The sequence below is a fragment of the Python bivittatus genome, unplaced genomic scaffold (assembly GCF_059951505.1).
Source record: "Python bivittatus isolate LINGU-HERP-01145 unplaced genomic scaffold, Pbiv_v1 ctg000080_np1212, whole genome shotgun sequence".
In the NCBI taxonomy this organism is placed as follows: domain Eukaryota; kingdom Metazoa; phylum Chordata; class Lepidosauria; order Squamata; family Pythonidae; genus Python; species Python bivittatus.
The window spans coordinates 13,745,238-13,765,109 of NW_028277035.1; the positions used below are offsets into that span (position 1 = coordinate 13,745,238).

Here is a 19,872-nt window from a genome sequence, read left to right on the forward strand (position 1 = left end):
AACAGACTGGCTCCAGGTCGGGAAAGGAGTGAGACAAAGCTCTATACTCTCCCCTTATTTATTCAACCTATATACTGAATATTTATTAAGGAAAGCTAGATTGGAAGAAGATGAACCTGGTTTTAAAACTGGAAGAAGAAACATCAATAATCAGTGCTATGCTGATGACACTACCCAGATAGCCAAAAATACAAAGGATCTGCAAGCTCTAGTGAAAAAAGTCAAGGAGCACAAAATAAATATAAAGAAGACCAAACTAATGACAACAGGTAGAACAACCAGCCTTAGAACTGACAATGAAAATGTTGAAGTGGTGAACAGCTTCTACCTTTTAGGATCAACCATCAACAGTAAACAATCAAGAAATACGCCACAGACTAGCACTTCGTAGAGCCGCCATGAAGCCCTTGGAAAAGATTCAAATGCCATCATGTTTCCATACCTACAGAGATTAGAATCATTTAAGCCATGGTATTCCCTGTGACACTCTATGGAAGCAAAAGTTGGACTTTGAAAAAGCAGGATAGAAAAAGTATTGATGATTCTGAACTTTGGTATTGGAGAAGACTCCTGAGAATACCATGGACAGCCAAGAAAACAGACAAATGGATTATCAAACAAATCAATACACGTGAGGCATAAATGACCAGGCTCAAGTTATCCTACTTCAGACACATTATGCAATCTTAGAATTGGCATATAGGGCAATTCTTATAAGTTGGAAGATGTGAGACTCCAGTTACCCTGGCAATATGGAATTTCTCCTCCTTCTGTATTAGCTAGTATATATAGCATGCCAGATCCAATTTAAGTCTTCTGCTAGATTAAAAATTTTGAAGGGACTAAAACTTGAAATTAGAAAAACAATCCTTTTTTTTTTTTAGAATTAGAGTGGAATGTGTATCTTAGATCAATTAAGAGAGGATATTTTGTTATTTGTGCAGTTGCAACATAAATACCATGTATCCCAAAATGCAGAATGGCAAAAGTAAAAACAGCTTCTAACATTTAAATATGGCTCAGCAGCTCTAATGTGCTTCAGAACACCATATACTATTAAAACATTTAATGCTATTTACCAGATAATAAACCAATAATAAAGATTTATAAACAGCTGTTAGAATACATAAATGATATATTCAAAAATATAGGGAGGCATATAGGAAAATGCATGAATGTCAATGAAAGATTATTCATGGATGTCAATGGAAAATCAAATTGGTTTCTCTATGTCACATTTCTAGAGTTTTAAAATTACAATTCAGTAAAAATTATTATATTGAGAGAATGTTTCTTAAGTAGAGGCCTTATCACTATCCTCTTTAAAGTGGCAAGGACCTGTGACTGTTGCAATAACCTCAAAAATCATTAACAAGAGACAGTCTTTGAGGAGCCTTATAGACCCAGCTAGGAAGTGGTCTAACAGACAAGACTTTATTCTTCCTTTTCCTTTCATACAGATGAAATGAAGACAAGTGTGCATACAAGCATTGGCCCAAGTTTGCTCTCTTAGAAAATAGTCAACAAATACAATCTACAGATGTGCAGATAGCCCTCATTTAGTGACCACAGTTGGGACCAGCAACTCATTTGCTAACTGGGAAATCACGTGACCATGACTGTGCTTATGATTTTACTTCAGCTTTCCTTTTTCCCAATTCCCCCGCACTTTGGAATGCTCACTCTGGTGCTGAGATAATTAGCAAGAAGGGAATTAATGTTTGTATTTACATTCATTGGAGGGGAGGGGATTACAAGACAGTAAGATGGTACACAATGGGGAATACACACCGAAAGGAATGTGCTAATGCTGGCATGGGAGCTGCAAGCATGCTAGGCAAATAGCCAGTGTATTCCCCATTGTATGCCTGTTTCCTCTCTTGTAATCCCTTCCTCTCCAATCTCTCTGCTTGGTGGGGTGGGGGGAGAGAAAAAAACAGATTAGGCACACATGGACATGTTCAGTAACATGCCATGGGGAAGACCCTGGTATAAAGACAGTAGTCTGGATTTATAATTAAGCAACAAAAAAACTACAGGTGTGAAAGAATATGATTGATTACAGAGAAAACCCAAAGACAAAGATAAGTGGGTCACACTTGTGCTGTGCAACAACAACAATTTCCACTAGCTCTGACAGTCGAGCCTATTTCCTATCACGTCTTGCTCTAACAGTCTTTCTAACCACTTCCTCTTGAATCTAACTCTGACAGGCTAAATACAATAAAGAAACTACTTTTTCTTGAAGCCTACTTGCTAGTTAAATATTTGTTACTACAGTTTTTACTCTTACTGTGCTCAGGAGCTCCATGCTAAAACATTTATTGATATTCAGATTGCTTAAATTCTTCCACAGAGATCTGACTGGGCCACCATTATCCACCTGCTGGTTACCCTCCAAATAGACCATGGTAATACACTCTTATCTAGAGATACCTCTGAAGAAAACTCAGAAATTGCAAGGGGCATAGAATGTGGTGACCTGGCTTCTGCCTTATGTTTTCTGACAGAAGTATGTGATAACTTCTTTGGCAAAGCTGCACTGACTTCCCATATATTTCTAGATCAAATTCAGGATACTAGTGCTGGAATATAAATTCTTCCATGTCTTGGGTCTTGCCTACCAGAAGAAATTACTTCCTCCTGTACATTGTGAACCAAGAGCTTTGATTATCCACTAAGGGTTTATTATAAGTGCCATCCTAGAGGGAACCCATTTGGAAACAATTAAGGCAAGAGCATTTCAGTAGCAGCTCCAGTTTTGTGGGACAGTATACCTAGAAATTCGGAACAAGACTTTGTTGGCTTTAAGTAGAAATTTAAACATTATTGGTATACTCAAGCTTTCTTCCCATAAGAATCTTTTTTCAATTCAGACTGCTATTTAAACATTTTAATATTGGAAGTTAAGTATTTTTATTGTCTGTATATTTCTGCTATTTATGGGTTATATTATATATTATACATTTTTTATTGATGCTGATTTTTGAATTAATTGTGATAAGTTCTTTTGTCCAAGATCAAGCAAAAAAAGAATGAATACATATTAAATGCTTTCCATTGTGATGATGCTCTGTTTTGTCTTTTTACTGAGGCAAAAGTGGTTGTGATTAGCCCCAGTGAAGCCATTGTGTCACCTCTCCCTGTTCTCTTAGCTTCCTCTAGTACCTGTAGAAGCTGTAGGGTGATGTAAAGCAGAACGACACATCACAGTTTTTGCTGTACTCTTTGAAGCAAAAACACCATGTTGCTTTGCAAAGCAGCTCCGAGAGGGTGCTTTGCTCAAACTTTATTGGAAGTGAAAGTTTGAAAATTTATACAGCCCTAATGCTTATTGTTGGGATAAAGAGGTTAATACTATTTTTTACTGTGAGTATAGAATCAAGGAACGAATTGATTTCCATAGCAAAATTAATGATTTCCAGAAGGATGAGAATGTGAAAACCTCAGCATGCTTTGTATAGTCATGGTTTCTTCCCAAGCAAATAATGGATACCATCATAGGAAAATCCAGATTTCTTCCTGTTCTGGTCTGTGGAAATAGCTCGCATTCCCCACACCAACATTTTCTCCTTTTTTTGTCTTATAGCATCTTGTCAACAGTTGGTACCGAATTTGACTTGCGGACTTTGCGGGCAGTTCGTGTACTCCGGCCACTAAAGTTAGTGTCGGGAATCCCAAGTGAGTAGCTTTTAATTAATGTCTTTCAACTAACCAGCACTATCTTGGACTACCATGCTTTGACACAACTAATTTACCATTTCCATGTAGATTAGAACTATCTCAGACAGCTTCTTATCTTTTTGCCTTTTAACAGCTTGATTACGTACTTCTGCCACCATCCACTGGAAATTTCACATTTTACTTTACTGCCTTTGCATGGAATCCATTGCCTAATCAAAGGATCTGTCATCTCTTTATAAGGTTCAGGCTATAATCCTCTATAGACACTATCTTGAGAGCAAGCCCCATTGAACAGAGTGGGATTTAAAGACACAAAATATTATACTGTCACTATAGTCATTTTCTTCTAAATGCAAAAACCAGAATTCAGACAAAAGTGGGTTCATTATATATTTCGTTCGGTATTTCCAAAATTCATATATATTTAGAGAAGTGTCTAAAATGTGTTGATTCTCCAATCTCTTTCCATGATAAAGGTAAAAGCACTCTTGTGTTGAGCTTTTTTGGCAACAGTATGGATATTCCCTTCTTCCAGAATGTTGTTTTTTTTTTTTTTAACATCCCAGTTTAGCCAACAGCCCTGGAATTTGCTGGTGGGCTCCTATCCAAATACTAACTAAGCTTGACCCTACTTATGCTTCTGAGCCCTGACAAGATTGGCGAGATGTGACCACTTAGAAATAAGGGGATTAAATTATTGCATGAATGGAAATTATCCCAGTAGAAAATAATTATCAAAATGCACTTTAATAGATCCACATAAATTCAGGAACACAGGAAAATTTGACTCTTCTGACTGACTTCCAGAATGTGCTTTCTCACATGCTACTTGTTAGGGTCTTTTCTTAAAAGTCTTAAGTTATTGATCTTATCTTAATTGGCCATTCAGTGGTAAAAGAACTGACATAAATAATAACTCCATGTTGTACATGGACAGGGTAACTTATTTTTTTCTGATGTTCTTTTTTCTACTACTTTAAAGATTCATAGGTCTGATGTGAATGCCATGTTAGAAGGATGAGGAATATAAACAAAGTAGGGAACAGTATGTCATTCCCTCTGTATCCTGTTAAAATTGCAATAATATTTGCTCATGTGCATGCTTTAGGTCTACTCTCTGATAGCTTGCTCTGTCTTTTGTTGCAGGTTTACAAGTTGTCCTTAAGTCCATAATGAAGGCCATGATACCTCTGCTACAAATTGGCCTCCTCCTATTTTTTGCAATTCTTATTTTTGCAATCATAGGGTTAGAATTTTATTTGGGGAAATTTCACACCGCCTGCAAGGATATTCATACCGGTAGGTAAAGAGCATTTATATTCCCTTCTCCTACCAGCTGCCCAATTCAAACAAGTTAACAGAGGTGGTTGTTTTGAAATTGGGAAAAAGGTAATTAGCCACAAATATTATTTCTGTTAAAATAAATGAGCTGCTAAGATAAGTTTCAAACATTGTAGTAAGCCGTAATGCAATTTGTTTGGGTTTTGCTTAGTACAGTTGATGATGCCAACTATAAACCATGGTTTACGGCTGTATAAACTAAGCCATGATGAATTGTTTATCACAGCATGGTTGAAACATGTTATATTTTTGCTGAATGATTATTTATATTTGCTTTGAAATGTAAGCTGTGTAAGAGGAACGTAAGTCAAAATGCAGGCCAGCTGGTTAATCGCTTTTTATATTTACATACAGCATTCCCTGAACAGTTAGCTTCAGAAAAGCACAATTCTGTTTCTGCAGAAACTAATCCCAGATAACTGATGGGTTCCTATAATATGCTAAGGGAAAAAAACCCAACCACATTATGAATTAATGTGGTATGTAAACTCAGTATCTCAACGGGGCATCTCAAATTTTCTTCATGTGAACAAATTTCAAGAAAGACTTGATTGTTTCCATTGCTTTGCTGATCAGAGCAACTAAAAGAAGCATGAATGTAGCCTTCTATAGTCCATTTACTCTTGGTGCATTCAGCCTAACTATGGAGGAGCATTCTTATCTACGTACATGTTGCCACAGCAACAAATAAAGAAGAGTGGAGCTCCTCCCTGTGTACAGTGCAAATCTATGAATCTATACTTTCTTCTATGAGATGAACCTAACTATCTCATGATAATTTCTATGTTAGTTTGCTTTACATTTGGTATAAATTTAATCAATTTGTGTTAATAACAGTAATTAACATTAGGGCTGCTTAGTGTCACCACAACTGCTTTAGGTTCTTCATTTACACCTCTGCACACTCTGAAGTAACTTTTTGGAATCCAATCCAAAGTGTGTGTGGTACAGACCTAATGAAGTTTGTATATACTGCTGAGTGAAGATATAGATTGATGTATATTATCAACCATGTTGTAACTAAGGATATACGTACTGATGTATGTAGAAACAGAGAGCCATTTTGCTATTGAACATGCATACGCTGGGCTGTCCTCACATTATATAACCTTTTTATACAGCTTTGTTTAGGAGGAGCATTTTTTAAAAAAGTAATATTAAATACTCAAAAAAGATCTTGTGATACAATTTTTTCCTGACATCCTGTAGACTTGCTGCCCATCAGACTAGATAGTATGGAGTAAGATGTACTGACTTGATATAAGGCAGCTTCCTATATTCTTACTACGTACCAGTGTGTCGAGCAGAATAGATTTGCAGACCACCAGTTGGCTAGCATCACAAAACACTCTTACTTTCCCACCACTACCTAAATACAGAGGATTATTTTTATTTTGCTTCAAGTCAAGCAAGCTTCTTAAATGTATCAGCCTGCAAAACAAAGGTGGGTAGCCCATCAGAAGTCAGGGACATTGTTGGGGAATATCAGTGTTGGTTGTGGAGGCAAGTAGTTTGTATCATTTGAAAAACACATCTGGGAAGTCCCCATGCTTTACTTGGAGGGACAGAAAAATTAAAACCAAAACCATGCTGGCTTCTGCTTTTTGGTATGTTTGTACGTTGTCTGGAAAAGTCACTGCATGGAGAGAAAAATGTATCTGTCTGAGTACTCCGAGCAATAATTTTGGAGGAAGCCAGTGCTTTTACAAGGCAAGTGATACCATTTTTTCTGCCTCCTGCAGTTGCTTATCTGCCTGCCACAGTCTACTAGAGGCCCTCTTTTTCCTCCCTCCCCAGATGAAATCAAGCAAGAAGCTCCATGTGGGAAGGAAGCACCGTCACGCCTCTGCCCTAATGGGACTGAGTGTAAAGAATACTGGCAAGGACCCAACTACGGGATCACACAATTTGATAACATCCTATTCGCTGTGCTGACTGTCTTCCAGTGTATCACCATGGAAGGGTGGACTAATCTCCTTTATTATGTGAGTGTTAATATTATGTTTGGTATATCTAAGAAGATTTTTGCTGTGAATTGGAAAGGTACATATTAAGGGTCAGTAAAAGAAGCTGCATAATTATGCTGTGATTAGCTGTAATTCAGAAAGTGAGCAGTTCTGGGAGAAATAATGTACATATTGACTTAAAGCTGGTGGAAGAATATCTTATATTTTGATATGGAAAGAAGGAGCGATTAATATCTTGCAACCCATGATATGAAAGTTAGGACCTTTGAATTCCATTCTTCCTCTGTGAACTTGATAATAAATTGACATACATGTATCCCTTTTCCTCAAGTTCCTTACTAACTGAATTGAAATGCTCCAAACTGTACCATTACTTGCTGTTATTCGAAACAGGCTTTCCTTATAACACGCTACCTGGATTTGTTCCAATTTGTCATTTAAACTTACAATACTTATTTACCAGTAGTAGATAGCATATACATGCATGCATACAACCAAAGATTTAAGAATATATGAACATCTATACAGTTGATAAAAGGGGTTGTTATTATTAGGAAATGAAATCACTTGAATTCTGAACATAAAATCTTTGTACATGCAAAGCACAGACTGCAGAGTCTATGAGGTCTGGTATAAGTCACAAATACATTTTATTATACAATAGCAACAAGCACCTGTATCTAATAGCAGCCAACTCCAAATAAAGCCTAAATAACCTGAATTATCTGGGTGTTAGAGATCTGGCATTAATGGGGGAATTCTAGAGCACATAAAAGGGGGCTAATCAATATTTTATGGAAGTTTTAAGAAGCAGGGCTTTGCTGGGAATGGGGACGGGAAGGCTAACTAAACCTGGATAGAGTATGAATGACACCATGAATAAAGCCATTTTAGGGTAATTTATTTTAGTAAACTGATTCTTACATGGAGATCCAGAACAGAAAGGATTTATTCCTAGATTATGTGGCCAAAAAGTGGGGAATATCTTTTGTTCTCATCTGCCTGAAGTAGGTGTAAGACAGCTAAGAGTTAATTAATTACAGTAGGAGGCAAGACAGCATCATAGAAAATTCTAAATGAGCAACTTCTTCCCCTGAGGTTAGCAACTTTCTTTTTCATTCTGTGGCACCCTCTGCTGTTGTACTGGTACAAAGTTCTTTGCTCACGTGAATTGGACTTGGTAGGAGTCATTCGTATAAGGCCTGGGGTGGGGGAGTTACAGGCCCCCGTCTCCTGTTCAATACATAGAAATCTAGAAATCCCTGCTAGGTGGCCAGCTTGGATTCTAAATTCACAAGGTCCTGGAATCATTTAAGGCGTAAAACAGGGATTACAAGGCATATAACAGAGTGGAAAAAAGGTTTTCACAGCACTGGGCAGAATGTGCTGTGAGCTGACAATGATGAAGTGCTAAATATTGGAACACAAAGTGGCACTGACTGTCTGAAGAGCCAGGATGAGTTTGTCCACATACCCCAAAATAGATTAAATGTCCCTTGTTTTGAAACCTCTAAATGAGGCTGCACTTTTGCTGAGTTCCAGTTTTGTAGTCTAAACAACAAAGAAGTTTACATTAAAAAAATTACATAAAAATATCACTGCTGATTCCCCAAATGGTGTTTTTCTTTTTGCAGTAGGAAGCTAGTGATAGCAATATCGCCAGCTTCTCCTTTGAACCATTCCATAAAAGCCTTTGTAATGCACAGTGAAATCTCCAATTCTCCCCACCCCCACACTTTTATTTTATGTCTTAGATTTTAGGTCAAAGGGCTGGGCTGTGTTCTGTGTTAGTTACTGAGGAGCCTCTTTGGCTAACACCAGGATAAAAACATTTAAAATTTAAATATAACTTAATACTGTACGTTATTAAAAATAAAAGTCTCATGGTCAAGGGATACTTTACCAGAGTGTGAAGAAGCTAAACCAGTTTATGTTTCTCAGAGAGAGAAAACAAGAAAATAAAAATGGGGTGGGAGTGGTACACACATATGGGCCAGAAAAACTTATGAATAAAATGAGGATGGGATCTGAAATGGTCCTGTTCATGACTTATACCAGGAAGGAGTTCTAGAGTACTAAGGTTTGAATGGCTTCTGGCGGCCTTCCCCAACTCAATGTCCTTCACACATGTTCAGTTCTCATAATCCTTACCTATAGAAGTTGAACAAAACAGTTATATTTTGTTTTGAATCCAAAACAAACAATTGCTTTCTGGAAATTCTGCTGAAACATTTTGGATCCAGAAAGTTTTGGTTGTTCCGTATTTTAGCCAAAACAAAATCCAGAAGGATCCCTGAATGATTTAATGGTGTGAGTAAGGCAGAGCTGGTGTGTGTCACCCTTTCTCTTCCCTCTTCCTTTGTATGTCTGGCTCCCATTTTCCCATCTACTGGCCTGTTCATTTGTTCCTTACCATGATGGTTTCAGCAGTAAGGAACAGGGCTCCCAGTATAGCATATCCCACCAACCTACCCACCCTCCAATCTTCCCAGCATCTTCATTTCTCTCCCTCCTTTCCTGCCTCCCATGAGCCATTAATAATCACGTCCACATGTGTCATCATTAAAGAAATTCCTCTTCCTTGGCTCTTTCTTATTCCTAACCCACTGAATCACTTCTGCCTGGAATAACCATGTTTCATCCTGTATCTGAAACAAAATCCTTTTTTCCTCCCATATACAGATCAAATTATCTAGAATATACATGTTTGGTTCAAGAAAACACCATCCTAAACTAGCTGTTCCATGCACAGAACAGTTTGTACATGGATCATTTTGCACATCTGTACTTACCCAGCATTAGAGAAAAGCATCTCTACACATTTCTCTTCAAGAGATTCTTATGCTATAAAGAAGACATTCTTATTGACTGATGTATCACATTCTGCTTTTTTAGCACTTGGAGGGTTGCTTATTCTAAAAAGTTCAAAATTTATGAATCATCCCCTTCACCTGCCCTCAGAACTGTGATTATATTTTTATAATCACAGAAGAGCATTTGTGTGTGTGTGTGTTATTAAACTCCCTTCACCCCTTTGTCTTTAGGTGACTAAATTACAAATCTTACCTTTTAAAGACCTGTGATTATTTACAACTGGAAGAATAGATTCAGAAAAAAACATAGTCTTTTGCTCCAAATGACCTGAATTCAGTTTGATAGCAAATACGTTGTGGAAATTATGTAGTCTACTTGGCTTCATTGGGGTAAAAGTTGAAATATCAAGGTCTATGATATTGGATCCATTGGTACACATTGCCCTTGGTTCTTTCTTTTTCAGAACATCTCTGAGTCATTCCAACTGACTGCATCAGGGAATTGTTTGAAATAACTGTTTCCTCCATGGCAGTTCTCTTTTTCTTATTAAAGTGACTAGGTAAAAAATATGTAATATTTGGCACATTTGCCATTATCTCAATTTGCTGGGGCTGCCTCATGTTTTAAAAGCATGTCCTGCAAAATCTCCCCTTGCTAAATTTCAGATCCTTCTGAATCTTGGCTGTAGATTCAATAGCAGCTAAAGACACAAATAAGAGAATTGAATCTACTTAGTGCACTGATCAACAGCATTGAATTGTTGATCACAGGTCGACAATAGCTCTGTGTCCTATTAGAAGGAACTAAGTAAAGCTAAGGGAACATTAAATACAATAATCTGTCTAACATTATTCCATTAGATGCTGAGATATGAGAAGAAGATGGGTAGAATTGCTCCTATTTCTGATTCTGAAATGTTTGCAGGATTATGTTTCTTATTTTCTGTTTCTTTCCTGATCCTTTTCTCATTTGTATGATGTATATATTAGATTGGGGATGAGTATATGGATGACCATAGGTACTGATGAATAAGGCTGGAATGTATGCACCCGTTCTTGACACTAATAATTTTGTTAATAGTGAGGAAACAGAACTCTGTTTTCAACCACTTAATTGATGACTGCTCAAGCTGACTCTGGAAAAGTCGACCCAATTCCCTGAGTCTTTGTGGGCCACAGAGTATAATTGAAAACAAGCCTATGAGCAGGACCTATGCTACTTTTATTTTTTGTGCAACACCTATTAATTTTTAATGCTTACTAAATAGTGTACAAACACATACACAAATATAATAAATATATAGATGGTTCCCATGATTAGTGCTTATGACATGGCTAGATTAAAGCCTTTGGGATATTTAGTTGCTGATGTTGCTATACAGGAAAAGAAAATCTAAAGCTGCAAAGATAGAATTACAGTACAAACATGGAACATAAGCCTGAACACAGGGAAGCTCAACACAGTGAAATATGAAATGAAACAACTACAAATTGACATCTTAGGCAACAGTGAATTGAGATGGATTGGGATTGGATACTTTCAGTTAGAAGATCACACCTTTTATTACTCAAGACATGAAAAACAAAGAAGAAACAGTGTTGCTTTTATAGTTAGGAAGGTATAGCAAGAACAGTACTTGGCTACAATGCAATCAGTGACCAAATAATATTGATTAGACTTTGTGGACAACCCTTTAATATGATGATCATTCAAGTTTATGCTCCAACCACCAATGCAGAAGAGGAAGTTGATGAGTTTTATGATCAAGTTCAAATTGAAATTGACAAAACATGCAAGCAAGATGTGCTGCTTGTGATTGGAGACTGGAATGCCAAAGTTGGAAACATGAAAGAGGAAAATGAAGTTGGATTGCATGGCTTAGCAAATCAAAATGATGCAGAGACCAACTTATCAAATTTCTGCCACTCCAATTATTTCTTCATAGCTAACACTGTCTTCAAACAACTAAAACAATGCCTGTATACATGGACATCATGGCGTATATAGAAATCAAGTTGATCATATTATTGCTAAAAGGAGGTGGAGGAGCTCAATTACAGCATCAAGGATGTAGCGAGGAACTGACTGTGGAACAGATCATGAACTGCTCAGATGTAAATTCCAAGTCAAGCTAAAATGGAAAAAGAAAGCCAACCAGTTTCTATAATATGATCTTGAACATATGTTTTTTCCCAGGATTCTATAACCTGTCCTTTTATTTTCTTTTATCCCTTTCAGTGTCTAGACACATTCACCATATCTTTACAATGTCATAACTTCTTGGATAATCTAGCTTCCTACACTGCATCCTGATTATGCTAAAAGGCAGTGAGTCTTTAAAATAGGCTTTTCTAATTATTTGTCAAACCCAAGGGAAATATTGCATTACTGTTTGTAAGTTTTTTCCTCATCTTTGTGGGAACATGAGGCTTGTAGAAGCCTGCCAATAGGAACAAGAATTTAAAGATGCCTGTATCATTATTTGTTCATTGCTATAGAAGATTATGGAGATAGCCTTGAAGAAGGCATTCAACAGTCATAAATACCAATTAGCTCTGGAAGGGAGAACTCAAGATTGCCTGCCTTGATTTTCTTTGTATGAGAGATGGGGGAGAGAATCTCTTTCAAGCTATCAAGATTCTGTTATTTCACCCTTGTTTTGCCAATTGTCAAAGCATTGACCAGGTGCAAGACAAGTGGTTCTTTTAGTTCTTTTAGATCCAGAGACAATGAACACACCAGTAGGTAAGGAGATTTTAACCTTTATAGTTAACTCTAGCAAATAGATGTAAACAGGAATACCAGAGCATAAGACAGAATTAAACAGAAATACATACGCATAGTATAAAAACATAACATACCAAGCAAGATAATCAAACTCTTCCCCTACTGTCAGGAGCTACCATAAGGCAACAGCTGAGAGACCCCAAGATGGTTTAGATAACACAGCACCTAGTCCCAAAGCCTGTGTCCATGCTCCAAATTCCAGGGACAGTGCCAGGGCTTTTTATCAAAATCTGGCACTGCAATCCCATGATTCTGTTTTGGAGTCAGGAGCTTTGAAAGTGACCTTGACCAGATGTTATACCTGCTCATCAAAAGATTCCAGAGCCCGGGGAATCTGTATAGATAAGCTAATGCTTAACCGAAACAATCCTGAGGGTTTTGTTCCCCCATCCCACTTCTAAGTAAAAGTGAAAAACAAGCCAGCTAAACATTATTATGATTCAAAGTGAACCTTCTTAATATATGCAGGAGAAATCAAACTATGTCACCTAAACTCCTTGAAATAACAATGGCTTCCACATTGCCACTACAACCCTGCAACAATAAAGTAGAGTTCCAATAGGCCTTGTAGAATTTGTTTCCTGACATGGCCTACCTTGAAGCCCCAACATCAGTCTTGAAAGCTTCAGTGCTGTCTAATCAGAGATGCTTTGAATCTTTCCTTTGATCATGGTGATGTCATCAAATCTGCAGGGCACTTCATTGCCACAGAATAGCTTGCTCAAGCATTGTTATGACATCAACAGCAAGTGGATATACAAATAACAAACCTGGCCAATACCATTGTACAATTAACACAGCAGTTGAGACAAGGCTTGCCTCAGCCAGGAGCAGCTCAGCAGTCTGCAGCCTAGCCAATATTTCTTCACTATCACTATGATGGGAGTTTGCCAGAGAGGTCTGGATGAGTCCAAGACCAATTTATGATGTTTATGACTCAATTTGAATTGTTTATGGAGGTCACCAGCAGAATTTCCTACAGATCACTCCAAGGTGACATTTGTTCTAAGTCTGCTGAAGCAGCAGCCAGATAGGCTGTGCCCCTCATTGAGGGCAATGATCCATTACTGTACAATTACCAGAACTTCATGCAAAGATTTAGAGCTGCATTTGAGGATTCAGCTAGGAGACCAATAGCAAACTGAGAGATTCACAAGCTGAAACAAGGCAACCAAAGAAGTTCATGAATACATATCAGATTTTTGGTTATTTGGCAGAAACATATCAAGGAATGATTTTGCTCCGACTGACCAATGTCAAGACCAGTTTTGCTGATGAATTGAGATATGGGTTAGTGAGAGTTAGCACACCAGACAATTTGGAAGAACTGCTCCAACATTGCATGCTACTAGATAGATGATGAGTTGACATATAGAAGAAATAGTAAGGGGCAGATGTCTTATAGCCTCTCTTCATCCCAATCCCTCCTCTGTGATCTCCTCATATGCCAGCAATGGAGAACCCGTATAAATAAAAGCAGTAAAAAGATCTCTGCCCTCCTCCTCAGAAGGAGATACCTTGGTTTATGCTTCTATTATGAAGCCCCAGGGCACCCAGCCAAGATTTGCACTGCTAAAGTATAGACCTCTGAGTCAGCAACAAAATGCCATACCTGTGGAACTGCTGACTATATAGCAGGGGTCTCAATCACTCCAAAGACTCATCTTCAGGAACTTTTACTGGCTCTTCTCCCAAGTGCTTGACAAGTTGGTCCTCAAACAATTAAGAAGAACATAGCCAATAACAGGCAAATAGACTTTGTTATCCCTAATGTTCTTTGTTCAACCTTAAGTTCTAAAATACAACCCTCAGCTCTTCTAGGCTCAGGTACCACAGCCAGTTTCTTAAATGAGATTACAGTGCAACACTTTAAATTGCCCAAATAATTATTAGGGAAACTTACGCTTGTGTAAACAATTGTCAGGCAAGCACTTCAAACTGGTCCTGTTTTGCAGTACACAGCACCTTTGCAAATGACAATAAATGATCATACAGAAATCTTGCCACTATATATCATAGCTTCCTTATATGTTTCCATTGTGCTGGGAATTGATTGGCTGCAGACCCATAATCCAGATGTTCACTGGGAGCAAGGAACATTTTCTTTTCCATCTCAAGCTTCCCATTCTCATCCTTCCCCTTCTTCTGCTCAGCTCTATGAATTCCCTTCTTTGCCAGAAAAGTATGCAGTTTGCTGATGTTTTGGAGGAGGAAGGAGCAACTACATTGCCGCCTCCTCAAGTGTGTGATTATACCATCAACTTGAAGCCAAGAACTTGAAGCCGGGAACTTAGCTTCCAGCTAAAAATGTGTCTACTTAAGAGTTAGCCACTTGGAAGGAGTTTCTGGATGACAATCTGAAGAAAGCTTTATTTGCCCTCCAGGGTCTCTACCGACATTTTTTGTCCCTAAGGGGGATAATTCTGTATATGACTATAGGCTCCTGTACAGTGTAACCATTAAGGATCATTACCTACTGCCTCTTTAGACCTACTGGACCGCCTTCAAAAAGCATACATTTTCACAAAATTGGACTTAACTGACTTTAATACCAGGTATGGTAAGTCAGGTATGGTAAGTTTGTAAACACAATGATCCTTTTGGATTGGTTAATTATGACATGGTCTTCTCCAGATTAATGAATGAAATATTTTCTGATATTTTGGATAAATATGTAGCCATGTATTTGGATGACATACTGAAAGACTCATCTTCGCATGAGACTCACCTTAAAAATGTCTTAGGCACTATAAACACAAACTATTTGATAAAATAGAAAAATGTGTGTTTGACTTCCCTCAATTGGATTATTTAGGCTATAGAATCTCTATAAAAGGAATACAATTATATCCTGCATAAATTCAATCTGTATGATCATGATAAGCATCTAGAAATATGAAGGATATCCAGGGCTTTGCAAATTTTTATAGAAAGTTCTTTCCTAATTTTGCAGAGTGCACAAGACCTCTGTCATAACTTCTAAAGAAAAGACATAAGTACAGATGTTCTACTCAACAGCAAGCTGCATTTCAGGAATTGAAAATCAGTTTTACAGCTGCTTCTCAGACATCTAGACCCTCCTTATCCCTTCAAATTGCAAACAGATGCCTCAGATATTGCATGTGGTATTATTCTCCTTCAGTCATGGAAAGGAGAGAAAGTCTTCCTGCTATGTGCGTTCTATTCCAGATTGCTTCTTCCAGCTGAAAGGAACTATGATATTTTCAATAAAAGAGTTGCTTATGATACTAGCAGCATTCTACTAACCGAGGCATTTCTTAGAAGGAGCAATCCATCCAGTACAGGTACACAAGAATTAGAAGACCTTCAAATAGCACAATCTCTCACACCTCATTAGATCAGGTGGGCACAATTTTTCTTTTGTTTCAATTTAAAAATTGAAACACCTCTATTTCTGGCTCACAAAACAAAATACCATATGTACTGCCACATATACCTGAATATAATCTTCAGTGCATATCCCTCCCTATCACAGTCTTAAAGCCAAGCAACATTCTTCTCAGCTGCTGTGTGCATTTTAATTTTTTTACTATGATGGAAATTTGTTTTTAATTTATTTTACGATTGTTCACCACTCAGACTCACTTATTGAGACGGGCAGCCATACAAATTGAATGAATGAATGAATGAATGAATGAATGAATGAATGAATGAATGAACTTTGTCCCTCCTCAGAGAATAGACCCTCCAGGAAGATTGGTGTCAGAGAGTCAGGCTCTTGATCAGCTACATTGGATTAGAGTACAGCACTATCTGGCTGCATATGTCAGGGCTTGGATGGATAATCTTCAGGGAGACCCACAAACTGATTCTTTGCTTTCTGTATGAATGATGGACAATTGTTTCACAACAGTTGTTGATATGTGGAGTCCTTGGTGCTCTCTGAGCTTGACTGCCTGCAGACATTTCATTACCCAAGTAGGTAACATCATCAGTGTGAGTGAGTATGAGTTTTCCTCCCTGTTTATAGTAGCCAGTGTTGGTGGGGTATGGTTTTCTCCTTGGTAGTTCCTTGATTAGGGTATTGTTTTCTGCTTGATTGTTTGCCTGGGATTAATCCCTGCTTAACTGGGTGTAGGCTACTGGTGAGGAGGTGTTCTGGTCTTTTTGTTTCCTTCTTAGCTTTTTTATTGTCTCTTATTTCGATATGTCTATTGATGGCTGATTTGTCTGAATGGCCAAGCTTCCAGGAATTCTCTAGTATTTTTTAATTTAGCTTGGTCTAGGATGCTCACAGTTTCCCAGTTGAAACTGTGGTTGAGTCTCTCCATGTGTTGTGAGATTAAGGAGTTTTCATCTTGTCTTCTGACTGCTAGTTGGTGTTCATGGATGTGCTCTGCTAGTCTTCTGCCTGTCTGTCCTACATAGTGGCTGTTTACACTATGTAACTTAGTGTACACTATGTTAAAGATAACTCCTATTTTTTCTTCTTGGGCTACTGGGTCTTTTAGTTAAATTAAGATGTTTTGGAGGGCTTTAGTTGGTTTGTGTGCTATGCTATGTGGTTGTAATACTGTGTTGGTTGTTTCTGAGATGTTTTCGATCTATGGTAGTGTTATCCTTTTGATAGCTTGTGTTGGTTGTGCTGTAGTGAGTTGAGTGGTCAGGCATTTTTTGATAAAGTTACATGGGTATCCATGTTGTTGGAAGATCTTGTATGGGTGATCTGTTTCCTTTTACTGGTGTTCCAGGTTGCTGCAGTGCATTTGTGTTTGAATAACGTTCTTACACAGCTCCTATTGTGGGAGGTTGGGTTGTTACTTTGGTAACGGAACACTTGATTAGTGTGGGTTGTTTTTCAATAGACTTGTGTTTCTAATTTCCTGTTGTTTCCTCTGCTCATGAGGATATCCATGAAGGATAGTGTGTTGTTTTCTTCTTCTCTTGTGAATGTTATTCCTTTGAAGATGTTGTTGATAATTGCATGTATCTTCTCTAGTTGTTCCTTTTTTATTATGATGAAGGTGTTGTCTACATACCAGATCCATACTTTTGGCTGTACGTGTGGGAGTGCTATCATTTCAAGATGCTGCATTATGGTCTCTCCTATGAGTCCTGAGAGAGGTGATCATATGGACATGGATGTTCCTCTGATTTGTTGGTATATCTGTCCCTCATACTGGAAGTAGGTATTGAGGCAGAGGTTGATGAGGTCCATGATTCTGGGAATTTCAATCTTAGTGTATTTGGCTAGGTCAGGTATGTTGTGTAGTACTGCTGCAATTGATTCTTTCACTAGTTCTGGACTACACAGTAAGATGGCGACCGCCAGCAAACACCGGGTGCAGCCGCTGCACTAAGGGGGATGATTGTGGGATTACTCCCTCCCCCAGGATTTTTTCTACCTCCTAGGGCTGAATTGGGTACGGAGGGAGACCTTGGAGGGGTCTTTCCCCTCGGATGGGAAAGGGTAGCGGAGCAACGGAGCACGGTGGACAGCAAGCGCGGCGGAGAGTGGCAACACCGGGCAAGTGATGAGCAACAGACCTGGCTAACTCCGGTGCGGTTTTGATGCGGGGCGGCAGGCCCCAACGATCCCAAGAGCAGGGTGGGGAGCTCTACCGGGCCCTGGTATGGGCGGTGATCCGCAACGAGCTTGGGGTTGATGCGGTGGGCCCTGGGAAGCGCCGGTGTGTCGTGGCAAGCCTGCTGAGTTCTGGAGTGGCGCGGAGAGTTCTGCTGGGCGACCGGTGAGGAGCTTTTAGACTATCTGACCCCCGTGGGGTGCAGTGAGCCACGAGGAGCCCAGATGATCTGCGGCGAGGCGTGGTAGGCTCCAGTGACCAGCAGGGAACGTGACGAACTTTGGCGAGGCCTGGCACATTTCCAACCCCAGGCCCAGTGGGCCCAACAACCCAATGGACCCAACAGACTCCAGGCCTAGCAGGCTCAGCAGGCCCCAGCCAGCCCCATATGGTGCGGCGAACTCCAGCAGACCCCGATGCAAGGCAGCTGTCCGACTGTGGAGGAAGACCCCTCAGTTTTGGAGGAACAGTTGGGCGGCAGGGGGGGTGCCAGATGGCATCCCAACTGACTCTTGTTTTCAAGAGGGGCGAACTGGGGCTTCAGGATCTAGCCACCCCTATTTAATCCCGCCCAGTGCCAGTGGAGAGCCGTGGGGTCCCTCCAGTGTGTATCTGGGACTCCCTCCGGGTAGTGAGAGTCTGGGGGGAGTCTAGGAGCACATGGAGATGTGAGGGTCCACCTGCTGGGTGAGAGCCAGGAGGTGTGAGTGAGTGTATGGGATGCCCACCCTGCCGACTAGTGAGAGAGGTCATGCAGGGGGTCAGAGTGTGATTGTGGTGTGAGGTTGGTGGGGGGGGTCCCAGCCAGTGCCAAGAGCGTGAGCTGGTGCATGGGCAGGATCTCCCCTCACCTGGGAATGTTTGGTTTTGAACGTGGATGTCTGACTGGATGGAGGGACCTTTGCCCCAGACCGGGGACTCCGAGGGCCTGGGATTGGAGGTACTTGGGCCTGGCACCCCCGGGGACGATGTGGTGGGCTACATTATCGAGGTGGTGATGGGTAGGGGACGATATGGTGGGAGCAGGAGGGCGGGCCATCTTCAGGGAAGACGCCCCCGGTGTGTGCTACCGGTGGCATGTTCCGGCCCTCCTTGCTCACTCCCAGGTCCTGGCCAGCAGGTTCATAGGGGCTCTGGCCTCCGGCTGCTGCTGCTTAATGCCAGGTCAGTTAAAAACAAGGCCCCCATCATATGTGACTTGATCACTGAGGAGGGGGTGGACCTGGCATGTATCACCGAGACCTGGCTGGGGCCTGAGGGGGGGTGCCTCTCTTGGAAATGTGCCCAGCTGGGTTTATGGTGTGGCACCAGCCAAGATGCCAGGCAGGGGAGGAGGTGGCTGTTGTCATTCGAGAGTCTCTAGTGGCCTTCAGGGGCATTGCTCCACAGGTTTCTGGCTGTGAGACACTGTTTCTTAGGTTGGGTGCCCGTGAACAGTTGGGAGTGCTGCTACTGTACCAGCCTCCCTGCTGTGTGGCAGCCTCCCTGCCTGAGCTGCTGGAGGCCATCTCGGGGCTGGTGGTGGAGTTCCCCAGGCTTATGGTTCTGGGGGACTTCAAGGTGCCATCCCTGGGACGGTCCTTGGAGGCGGCTCAGGAGTTCATGTCTACCATGGCAGCCATGGGCCTGTCTCAAATTGTACGGGACCCAACCCGAGACAGTGGCCACAGGCCGGATTTAGTTTTCTTGTCTGAGCAATGGCAAAGTGATCTGAGGGGAGATGTACAGCTTTC

The 19,872-nt window shown here is 40.2% G+C and overlaps 1 protein-coding gene across 1 annotated transcript in view; it reads left to right on the forward strand.

Annotated features, from left to right (window-relative positions):
* Positions 1-19,872, forward strand: part of CACNA1A (calcium voltage-gated channel subunit alpha1 A) — a 216,363-nt gene that overhangs the window by 45,028 nt on the left and 151,463 nt on the right. Inside the window, exons 3-5 of the mRNA XM_088134001.1 lie at positions 3,590-3,681; positions 4,831-4,983; positions 6,823-7,010. Coding sequence (XP_087990127.1) covers positions 3,590-3,681; positions 4,831-4,983; positions 6,823-7,010 — 433 coding nt within the window. The remainder of the gene's footprint in view (positions 1-3,589; positions 3,682-4,830; positions 4,984-6,822; positions 7,011-19,872) is intronic.